The sequence below is a fragment of the Lottia gigantea genome (genome assembly GCF_000327385.1).
Source record: "Lottia gigantea unplaced genomic scaffold LOTGIsca_325, whole genome shotgun sequence".
NCBI classification, from domain to species: domain Eukaryota; kingdom Metazoa; phylum Mollusca; class Gastropoda; family Lottiidae; genus Lottia; species Lottia gigantea.
This window is the reverse complement of record NW_008709094.1, coordinates 32,354-45,155: the sequence shown is the minus strand read 5'-3', so window position 1 is coordinate 45,155 and position 12,802 is coordinate 32,354. Positions and strand designations below refer to the sequence as shown.

Sequence of the window (12,802 nt, the reverse complement as noted above, 5' to 3'; positions counted from 1 at the left end):
TTAACATAATGGAATATGCCCCTCCACAAAGTTAACTACATGTATATTCTTTTACCTTATCATCATTAATCCTGCAATGGGTTTTTCGCCAAGGGTGACGGCAGCCAATGTAAGCGTTGGAGATATCTGACATTGCTAAAATGCTGATAAAAGCCTATAGATGTTAATCAAGCTATGATAGGACTAGTGGCAGTGACATAAATATATTTTGATTCAAAAATATGCATTAAATTTCTCTGTAAATTCTAATGTCTAAAACGGTATCTAGAAAATGGGGATCAAAAGCGAAGCGAAACTCCTTTTTGGGTTTGGGGGGTGCCAGAGGCTATGGTTGAATAATCTACTGGTTGATTCTCTACTCTTTTGCTAACTGACTGTGTTTTTGAGTAGTATGGTAGAGTGGTAAGACTAAACGGGGATTCAACTGTGGTATTTAGATTTAGTGCATGGTATTGAAGTGTTAATTTCTCACTTACCTACAGTTTTTGAACACCACCCTTTCTGATTTATCAGCAGGTATAAGAGTTTTCTCCTCTTGGGTTATAATATCTCCAGATGCCAAGTACAGTTTACCCTGTCGTCGGGTTAGAATTCTGTAGATAGCTTTCAGAATTAACATTGACAACCATGGTCCCTGATTATAGTTGTATTCTACAGTCGTATCAAGAAATAACAAAATAATTACAATGTATACTGTCAATGATGTAAGACATCCTGTCACAAACCATGCGATCATGTCTACAGTTATTTTAACATTTCGGATCAATAAGAGACTTTGATCGAGTAATTTTTTTCACATTTGCAAATGATCTTATATCTTTCTTTTTTATGAATATGAAGTAAGATATCACACGAGTTCAAAGGTCGCAAAGATTAAAGATATTTTATATTTTCGTTTTATTCTGTTATAACAAACAGTTATAAATTTGACGGAAACTGACATTTCGTCATTGACCTGCAAATCCCTCTATCTGTTACTTGTGTTTCTCTCGCTTCTGTTATTTTAATTGTTTGTTTTGGTGAATAACTGTTTATTAATTGTAATCATGGGTGTTATTAAGCATGCAGACGATCTTTTTTTCTCGGGATTGATCGAAGATGATCTGGGGTAAGAATTTGACGGTTCATTTCGTTTGATTTTGACAGCTGATACATTACCACCATAGCCATAGTAGGGTTATTATTGATTTGACCTATTTGCACTGAAACCTTTAGGCTATAGTATGCAGTGGTCTAAGTTAATTTTCTGAAAATAATTCAATGATAATGATACTGAAACTATTTTGATTTGTATCTGAATGAATTTCTGGTTGCTAGTGTTAACACAAGTGGCCTATTAATGTTATTAGTAGGGCATAAAGTATTGTTACTATTTTTAGAATGGGGTTTCGTACAATATTACTTTGTTTCTTTCTGAAAACAGAAAACGAAACTATATAATATAGATAATAAAGATATTAATCTTTTTGTTTGATACAGATTAAAACAGATATATCTAATAGAATTAATAATGAACCGACATTACAATACATATTAATATATCAATTGGCTCATATCTGTCTTACAGAAACAATAATTTTATTCTTTTGTACTATTCCTTACCTTCTCCATGTATAATTGCACAACCTTTTGCAATTTTATTAGTCAAGATCATAATTATGGTAGTATTTAATAAATAAATGCTGGTTCCTTGGTATAATGGATTTCAATATATATTTTAGATTACCCGAGAATGAGAATGTTGAAGATGATATTGTTCTGGGCAGCCTCTCAGAATTAAGCAGAAAAAGGTCTAAGACTTTAAGGAATCGAAATAAGAAATTTGATGAGAAATTATTAGTGTCTAAACCAAAGCCTGGTGTAAGGAGAGCAAGAAGAACAGAAAACTGTAAGTAATATAGCTAATAGAATAAAGCATTTAAAGAGAACAAACTTTTTCTTAGAATCCTTCAAGTCTTTTGCCACAAGTGGAATAATGTCTTGCATGTTTTTCATCTTTTTTCTCAAGTGCGTCTATATATTAGTATTATTGTTATATATTTACAGTACAGTATATATTGATATTATTGTTATATATTATAGTACAGTATATATTGATATTATTGTTATATATTACAGTACAGTATATATTGATATTATTGTTATATATTACAGTACAGTATATATTGATATTATTGTTATATATTACAGCACAGTATATATTGATATTATTGTTAATATTACAGTACAGTATATATTGATATTATTGTTATATATTTACAGTACAGTATACATTCATTAATATTTTTGTTTTATATTTACAGTACAGTATATATTGATATTATTGTTATATATTACAGTACAGTATATATTGATATTATTGTTATATATTTACAGTACAGTATGTATAGATATTATTGTTATATATTTACAGTACAGTATATATTGATATTATTGTTATATATTACAGTACAGTATATATTGATATTATTGTTATATATTACAGTACAGTATATATAGATATTATTGTTATATATTTACAGTACAGTATATATTGATATTATTGTTATATATTACAGTACAATATATATAGATAATATTGTTATATATTTACAATACAGTATATATTGATATTATTGTTATATATTACAGTACAGTATATATTGATATTATTGTTATACATTACAATACAGTATATATAGATATTATTGTTATATATTACAGTACAGTATATATTGATATTATTTGTGATATATTACAGTACAGTATATATTGATATTATTGTTATATATGACAGTACAGTATATATTGATATGATTGTTATATATTACAGCACAATATATATTGATATTATTGTGTTATATTACAGTACAGTATATATTGATATTATTGTTATATATTACAGTACAGTATATATTGATATTATTGTTATATATTACAGTACGGTATATATTGATATTATTGTTATATATTACAGTACAGTATATATTGATATTATTTGTGATATATTACAGTACAGTATATATTGATATTATTTGTGATATATTACAGTACAGTATATATTGATATTATTTGTTATATATTACAGTACAGTATATATTGATATTATTGTTATATATTACAGTACAGTATATATTGATATTATTGTTATATATTACAGTACAGTATATATAGATATTATTATTATATATTTACAATACAGTATATATTGATATTATTGTTATATATTACAGTACAGTATATATTGATATTATTATTATATATTTACAATACAGTATATATTGATATTATTGTTATATATTACAGTACAGTATATATTGATATTATTGTTATATATTACAGTACAGTATATATTGATATTATTTGTTATATATTACAGTACAGTATATATTGATATTATTGTTATATATTACAGTACAGTATATATTGATATTATTGTTATATATTACAGTACAGTATATATTGATATTATTGTTATATATTACAGTACAGTATATATTGATATTGTTTGTGATATATTACAGTACAGTATATATTGATATTATTGTTATATATTACAGTACAGTATATATTGATATTATTGTTATATATTACAGTACAGTATATATTGATATTATTGTTATATATTACAGTACAGTATATATTGATATTATTTGTGATATATTACAGTACAGTATATATAGATATTATTGTTATATATTACAGTACAGTATATATAGATCTTATTGTTATATATTACAGTACAGTATATATAGATATTATTGTTATATATTACAGTACAGTATATATTGATATTATTGTTATATATTACAGTACAGTATATATTGATAGTATTGTTATATATTACAGTACAGTATATATTGATATTATTGTTATATATTACAGTACAGTATATATTGATATTATTGTTATATATTACAGTACAGTATATATTGATAGTATTGTTATATATTACAGTACAGTATATATTGATATTATTGTTATATATTACAGTACAGTATATATTGATAGTATTGTTATATATTACAGTACAATATATATTGATATTATTGTTATATATTACAGTACAGTATATATTGATATTATTGTTATATATTACAGTACAGTATATATAGATATTATTGTTATATATTACAGTACAGTATATATTGATATTATTGTTATATATTACAGTACAGTATATATTGATATTATTGTTATATATTACAGTACAGTATATATTGATATTATTGTTATATATTACAGTACAGTATATATAGATATTATTGTTATATATTACAGTACAGTATATATTAGTATTATTGTTATATATTACAGTACAGTATATATTAGTATTATTGTTATATATTACAGTACAGTATATATTGATATTATTGTGTTATATTACAGTACAGTATATATTGATATTATTCTGTTATATTACAGTACAGTATATATTGAACATGGTGGATAGAGATGAGATAGAAACCGATGTTGTTACGTTAAAGGATCCTCATGTCTCAGCTTTTGCTCAATTGTTTATGGATCAAGAAAAGATGAAGGTAATCTAAAAATTTGTTAACATTAACAAATGTGATGTCAAGTTGTTTCGACTGCATTGTGCATTGCGAAGAGGACAAAGAGCTACTTCCATGCTCATCTTCTTAACAAATATGAAAAACATTCTTCGTGTAATCAACTAATTATAGATATTAAGGCTTTCAAAACCTTCTATATTTGTGCTGATTTAAAAGCTCCAATCTATACCTGTGATAAAGTGACAAATTTACACATTTCAGACCTATAATCTGCAACCTTTGAAATACTGTACATGTAGTTGAATATTTTTTTCAGACAAACAATTTTTTTAAAAAAATGATTTTATTTACAGATCTGGAATGATTTTGTGAATGGAAATATGGACAGAAAGAAGAAGGAGAAGAAGGAAGAGATGTTGGATGATGAAGAATGGGAGGAAATACCAGATAAAAGAGTTGGTAGGTCACAAATCAACCAGTGTACCAGTCATCCAATATATAGTCTCTTTATTATATTCTACTATTCCACTCATACTCAGTTGTGAATACAAAAGTTGGACAAGAACTCCACTACATTGATTGAATATATAAACAGGCTCTTATCAACTCTTCAAAGGATGTAAAGGCTAGATGCTTGTGTGTTTCATAGAATACATGATCTAAGAAAAATAGTTTCCATAAGGGCTCATACAGCCAAGGTTGAAGACTAAGTGCTTGTGTGATTGATAAAAAATACTGTATTCTAACAGATACATTGAGCAAAAAGGTAACAGCAATGACTTGTGAAAATGTCATACCATGTCTTTATGGTTGTGACTTTCATGATATCAGAATAGACTTAACATGAGATAATATGAATAATGTAAACTTTGAGATATGATAAAGAGATAATATATTGGATAACTCACTCTAAATCTGGGGTAAAATCCTCCTAGTTAAGGACATAAACATATGTCCAATATGGCCTGTAATGGTCTGCTGAAAAGGTAATATTGTTTCTTTTAAAATACCAATTTTCAGATAGGTTATATACAAATGTTAAGCAGAATTCTTTTAATGATTTTAAATGTATAAATTATGTTTGAATATCTGTAATTATTAGTTGATGTTTAGTCATGTAGGCTAGTGTGGGATGAGAAAAATTTTGCTAGAATACCAGTGACAATAAGTCCTCTCTTTCAATTTCCATGCGTGTAGCTTGCACTGTCTATGCTTTGCAGCAAACCAGGCAGCAATGGTTTTCCATCCACTAAAATAATTTTCTTTGATGTTAAAAGTACAAGTAAAAACCTAATGTTTGTTTTTGTTAATTGTTTTATTCACTGTTGAATTTTCTTTTTGATATTCAAATTTGTAATTGTAGTTCACCCAGCTTTTACTGCTGAAGAAAGCTTTCAAAGATTACATAGCAGCTTTAAGAAATTATTACGAAGAAGACATATTCCATTGGTAGGTTATTTCCCTTGGCTAATATTTTACTCGAGTACAAATCATTACACAAATGCTTGTGCTCTTTTAAAATTTCATAATTTGAAAGAATGCATCGAGGCGAAGAAACTTAAGACAGAAATTAAAGTTAGATGGAAATATTAGTATCACCATATGATAAAAAATTATGAAATTGAAATTTTTTTCACCATTTTCAGGGCCTGTTAGAAAAGTTGGAAGATGAAATTATGACGTTTTTTCGAGATTGGCCTAACTCTGTGTTCATATCAGAAATAACATGTAGCTTTGAAAGATTATTACTTCATCATCTCTGCCAATTTTTATGCCTCCATTCAAGCAGTAAGTCGTCTTATTCCCAACTTTCCTCCCCTTTATTGGTAATGCAGATACAGAACAAGGCCCCATTTCAGTAAGAGCTGCTATGAATCCAAAAATTCTACAATGACATATATAAAGTAGCTGCACTCATTATTGCTTCATATCTGCTATTGGATAAACTTCTTGATTTAATTCCTAACACCCTTCATTTCAGGCAAAACCAGGGGAGGTGTTCGAAGAACTCATATAGAAAATTTGTATGATGATTTCTTACCACCAGATACCTTACTCAGTGAATACATTGAAAAACATATCTACAGTTCCTAGTCTTCAACTTATTGTCTGCATTTTATATTTACTGTATATTATTCTTGTTGGTGTTAAGGTTTAATTTTACATTTACGTTTACTACGATTTATTCAAAAGAAGGCTAAGACCTTCAGTTTTTGTATAGACTTTCGTTTATTAAAAGGCATAGTTCAATAAATACAAAATTCGAAATTGACGTAAACACCAGTTTGATTAACTGTTGGTGTTTAAAATTGATGAAATAGTTTTTATTCAATTAGTATTGTTTGCATTTAAATTGGATGTAAATGTCGCTAAATGTGGTAAAAGGAATTATTTACATGTCCACGGACTGCCGTGTTGTTCACTTTTGTTAACTGCCTTAGTTCCATGAGACTTCTGATTTATATTTTAAAAGTTTATCACCTATTGTTGCATTTTCTAGGCATTAAATAACTTTAGTTTATGTACTATTTTACGATTACTTTTATACGTTTGACTAATCTGAACTCTACTTTATAAAGTTAGACACCTATGTCTAAGCATTATTAATACGGTTCATACGGGCCTGGTTTAATATAACGAAATTTTGGTTTAGAAATAATTTTTTTACATGCAGATAATTGAAGAAAAGATTATTAGAAGGCTGTTTAATAACTTCGTCTGTGTAATTCTCTCCGCTACTTTATCCACGACCCTATTGAATATGATGTAAGCAAATAAATACTTCAAATGATTTTTTGATTGTGTTATGATGATTTTTAGGGTTAAATAACAACCCCTTTATCTCCCTCACGTGCTTATTCCAGCTATTCTACCGTCGAATTGTTTTCGAATCCATTCTAAGGGGTTAAGGGGGGAATTAGTAATTAAAGGAACTAACGTGCTTTGAACCAATGTCGAACTTATTTCCATTGTAAGTTTACGTATAAAGACGTATTTGACGTGTTCTAGGCGATCATAGAACTTACTTTGAATGTTTGTTCTATACAGTTAACATATATTGACAACTGATATTTATATAAGCTGCACTATACTCCATTATACGGTATCTATACATGCGTTTAATAAATCGTACCGAGATAAGTTCAGCATTGGTTCAAAACAACTAACGACCCACGTATCCGAGGCGTATGACCCATACGTAATAATACATCGAAGAGTTTGTCCATGCACAAAATGGTTCGTCGACTTCGCAGTACTTTAAGTCATACAAAATGGTGACTGGCCTTGGGTTTTCATCTGGCGGAGTACAAGGTGGTACACTGGATACTCAGTTGAAACCTAATCCTTGTAAAATATTCTTTTTTTTTCTTTAAAGGACAGGTTGGCCATTATTGGGAGTAAATTTGATTTGATATGGGGCTCAAATTGCAACAGTGAGCTTTGACCACTATTACTGATTAGCTTAGCTAAAGTCGTAGGCCTATCTGCGACTGCGGCGCTGTTGGTCAAACGGATGACGAATCTGTCACTTTAAAGAATAGAACAATGTATGCCTACTTTTAAAGTTTTATAAATGTAAAGAACTACTGAGATCCCATTTTTACTGAGAATTTTTTGCATAAGCCTGTAATATAGAATTCAGCATTTATAAAGAGCAGAATAATGATATAATTATTGATATTATTATACTCTATAAATGTTGAATTCATTTAGAATTAATTAAAATTCATCTGTTATAAAGGAATTTCCAGGAGTAAACCATACCTTGGTCTCCGAAACGCGAATTGTTCCGATAATCTTATCAGTTATAATGTACGCCGCTAGTTTGATCCTTCCAATCTCCCCCCCGCCAAAAAAAAATGCCGCATCTGTAGCTTTAATAGAGCTGAATGTTTTATGTTTACTACATGTATTTACATCACGAGACTAGATTGGTATTATAACCAATCAAAAACGTTCTAAGGCATTGGTTTAGTTTGAATGATTATATAACGGTAATTGACTGGTAAAATTTCACATTATATAAGTTAGTGGGGATATCGCACCTGTTCTTGCTGTAAATTTGGAATAACTGATATTGTGTCATCGATCAGGCAGGTAAGAATAAGACTTTTGGATCATACATCCAGGATAGCATATATTATATGATGGAGGATCACAAACTACAATTTGGACCCCACCCTCTTTATTTTCGATGTACACTAGCTCTTGTCCGGTTTTTCTGACATTCTTCTGGCATGAAAATTCACTCTTAATATTGCTTTTTTAAACCTATTATGTTTTAAATGCGCTTTAAATCATAGAGCTTCAGTGACTCTATCTGGATGAGCAGCGTGAGCCGCGGTGGCTCATTGGGTTAGACGCTTGCTCGCATACCTAAGGGTACTGGGTTCAATCCCGGCATAGGCCAAGATAATACCTTCGCTTTTTCAACCCCGTTTCCTCCTGGCAGTGATACAGGTAAAAGGGGTCGGCATGGATAAATCGTCGTTCGGGGACAATAAACCGAGGCCCCGTGTGCTACAGGCTGTGCACGTTAAAGACCTTCGATAATTTGAAATCGAAAAAGGAGCGGGTTAATGCCGCTGTCATGGCAAAATTTCCCTCATTTCACCATGCATTCACCGTCTTCATTAGACCACATACTTCAGAAGACTAAGTCGTAAAACTCAACTTGTATGTTATGATAATTTCGGCTTTTGATAACGACTACAATACAAAGACGCTTTGTCACTTTTAATTTTTTTTCTATTTTCTAAGCTCGCAATTTTTTTCAAGTTGGTTATAAAATCTTTGTTAGCATATTCAAATTAGATAAAATTGACGCTGAATGGAAGGATTATACCAAGTTTTACAGAAAGCTATATGTAAAGTCCTTGTATGAGTTGCATAACATGTTTTTATATTAAATTTTAGTTAAAGGTTAGTTTTTATATTGTGGCACGAAAGCCTTCTTTTAATCGATTTACTATCGTCTCAATATTTTGTAGCAGCTGATAGAGCTCGATTTCAGCATTAATACTTTTCAGAATTTAAACAATTTTTCACCATTCAACGAGTTGCACTGGGTATTTTCTTCACTTGCATTGCTACACTGCATTATATGAGATTGTGTACACGGTATGAAATTAAATTCTGACAACTGGTAAGGCAATTATGAAAACGACAGTATCACTTTATACTGATTACTCCTTTAAACGATTCAAGGAAGGCTTTCAGACCAAAATATATTTATGCAATTCAGTTTTACCAGCTGTTACACCCGTCTTTCGCCTGTAGGTCGCGTTATTTCAGAAATTCAAATCATATTTTGATTTTAACGTCACTGTCGCAAATACCATCATACTAAATTGCAGTAAATTATTTGGCTATAATGTTTGTTTGTGATATATAGTAACATGACTAGCTGACCCATCTGCAAGACGAACATCAAAATCTTGTAAATCAGATTGGTCTCGATGGAAAATTTACAGGAACCATATACGTCCAACGGGAAGTCAGGATGGTGCTAGCAGAAACTGTTCAGATACACATACATAGGCAGTGGCTTTTCAATAAGGCGAGGACCAAGTAGGGACCACAAATTTGTTAAGAGGGACAAACAGCATCAGGCATATCGTATTTCAATTATAGGAAATTTGAAACTGGAGGCCATATGCCTGGCAAGTCTCATTTCTGAAGTAACAACGCCATCGCTCACAGGCCGAGAAAGTGTTATTCATTCATATAATGTTTGAATTGAGGGTTAAGTAGAGCTTTCAACGACCTCCGAAATTAGCTATCTTAAAAAAAAATAATCAGACAGACGTTAAATCTCAGCCTTGTCATTGTAAAAACTGATTAATTGGAAATCTTGGAATGTAGGTTAAACGTCCGATAAGCATTGTGACACTTGGAGGCCATACAAGCTGTTTCATAATAAAATGACAGCTTCGATTTGGTTGGAGAAAAAAGGGGAGGGGGGTCTTCGGGTATTGGGTAGATGTTGATGGCAGTTGTTTCATATATTCACTGAACTTATACAATAGTTCATGCAACGTATTACTCATTACATTTTTCACCATTACTTAGATCACATTTACATGTTAATATGGATGGATATTTGCAAGATCAAGAAAGTAATTACCGAAAAATTGCCTCAATAAAACCCCATAGAGACAGTTTTCATTTCCTTAAAAAGATCAGATGTATCCAAGTCAATCGGCCTAGATAAACCCCCGTATTTAAAATTTATTTGTTCCTTTCATGTATATCATAACTTTATGTATATCTAAAAATGTTTTACCCATTCACAAGAAATATTTTTGAAAAATTCCATCGAATTACAGGCCAATATCAATTCTCCCGACTATATCAAAAATATTTGAAAGACATATTTCCAATAATATTAAGGACCTATTCACTAAACGTGGACTTTTCTAGAAATTTCAATCAGGCGTTCGCCAACATCACTCTTACTGTACAGCCTTAATAAGAATAACAGACGCTTGGCTCGAAGTATTAGATACAGGTGATATGACAAGTGTAGTTTAGATTTCAGCAAAACATTTGATTTAATAGACCACAATTTAATAATTGAAAAGTTAGCTCTTTATAAATTCCATCCAAAGTTCATTGATCTACAGCATAGTTATTTATATGATTGAAAACAGCGAGTTTGTTTTGGTAATATTATGTCACAACTAACAACTGTTAAATGTGGTGTACCACAAGGTTCTATTTTAGAACCAATTCTGTTCCTTATTTTAATTAATGACCTGTCGTTACTTATTGATAATTCAACCACAGAAATTGTTGCTGAAGATACAACAATTTATCATTCCAATAAAGATATAACTCTTATAGAACGATCGATGCAAGATGATTCATTGGTGTCAGAAAAACTAAATTTTAATTCACAGTCTCTCAAACTATCCTCTGATTATCCATGACATTTGTCCCGATTATTTTTAAAAATTACTTAATCCTAAAATCTAACGTTTCTTCAACAAATCTTTGTCTTTGCTCTGAATCAGACCCAAAATTATAAAAGCGAACTTCGAACTATGACTAGGACTTTTAAATATACATGAAGTTTATGGAACTCATTTCCTCTTACTTTCAGGTTATCACCATCGCTATATATATTAAGAAATAAGCTAAAGACAGAATTATAATAAGATGTTCAACATGATGTACCTTGTTATCTTATTCTTATGTAATATTACCATTATTATAAGAACTCGTGTGTTTTTGTTTGTCCTTGTTTAATACCATCTTTGTATAAATGTATATTTCACTATTTGAGAATATCGTCTGCTTCTTTATTATATTTCATTTTACTTTATCCCACTTACTGCTAAAAGATGTTTATAATGTATATATGTTCCATTGACTCGAAGGAAGATTTTTGTTAACAAACTGGTGATCAATAAAGTTATTATTATTATCATTATTATTATCATTATTATTATTACATAACTGTATTCGCGTGGGTGGGCGCACGGATTCTCAGACCATCACATAAACCTATTAATGGACATTTATTTATTTCAGTGAATGCGTAATGGATGATACGATGAAGAAGATATCAATTCTGACGGGAAAGGAAACTTTCCAATCTTTAAAACCACTTGATTTGTCTGTGTGTGATAAACAGTAAGTGAAAACAAGACTTTCTCTGTTAACGCTTGTCGGCTTGGCGCTTAAATTAGAGCTCCGGGTACGAACAAGCATGGGTCGAGAATATGCCTATGAATATTTTCGACAATGATTACCTCCGTTGGTGATACAGGTCAGAAGGGTTAACCTTGCTATACATCAGTATTTGATATAGTACTTGATCGTATATACACAGAGTGCCCATTAAGCTCTTCAAGTAAACTTGGTCGATACAAAAATTTGCAAGACATCGTATGAGAAATATTGAGTGTTTATTCTCTCATTCAAAGCACGCCATTCTCATTGACGTTATTACGTCTGACATTCTTGTATAATGGTCAAAAGAGTACATTTCTATCAATAATAGTCATGGGGTGGCGGATACCTAATAATATTCGAGGAGGGGGGGGGGGACTACCTATGATAATAGTAGACGTATACTTGTTCAACAGACGGTGGTAGCACGCTTATGCTCAAGACTCATTGACCGGTGCAAGTACGCATTCGAATGCGTCAATCGTCACTTAGTTCTAGTTTTCGACCTCTTTGAATGATAAAGCGTATTTCCATTAGATCGAATAGTCTTATCTCACTTGGTAGCTGTTCAGATAAGTAACTCGACCGATCCAGTAATGAATTATATCTTTATTACTCTATAGAGACGT

At 30.4% G+C, this 12,802-nt stretch overlaps 2 protein-coding genes across 2 annotated transcripts in view; both read left to right on the top strand.

Annotated features, from left to right (window-relative positions):
- The first annotated feature begins 961 nt into the window (after positions 1-961).
- LOTGIDRAFT_239569 (hypothetical protein) lies at positions 962-7,289 on the top strand. The gene is made up of 7 exons (XM_009058135.1): positions 962-1,108; positions 1,722-1,888; positions 4,405-4,520; positions 4,850-4,955; positions 5,860-5,945; positions 6,143-6,284; positions 6,478-7,289. Exons 1-7 carry the CDS (start codon positions 1,047-1,049, stop codon positions 6,588-6,590), a joined length of 792 nt encoding a protein of 263 aa, XP_009056383.1. The 5' UTR covers positions 962-1,046; the 3' UTR covers positions 6,591-7,289.
- A 479-nt stretch (positions 7,290-7,768) lies between these two features.
- LOTGIDRAFT_239568 (hypothetical protein) overlaps positions 7,769-12,802 on the top strand; it is a gene marked incomplete at its 5' end in the record, with an annotated part of 17,049 nt that continues 12,015 nt past the window's right edge. The window contains 3 exons of the mRNA XM_009058134.1: positions 7,769-7,844; positions 8,591-8,594; positions 12,033-12,134. Coding sequence (XP_009056382.1) covers positions 7,769-7,844; positions 8,591-8,594; positions 12,033-12,134 — 182 coding nt within the window. The remainder of the gene's footprint in view (positions 7,845-8,590; positions 8,595-12,032; positions 12,135-12,802) is intronic.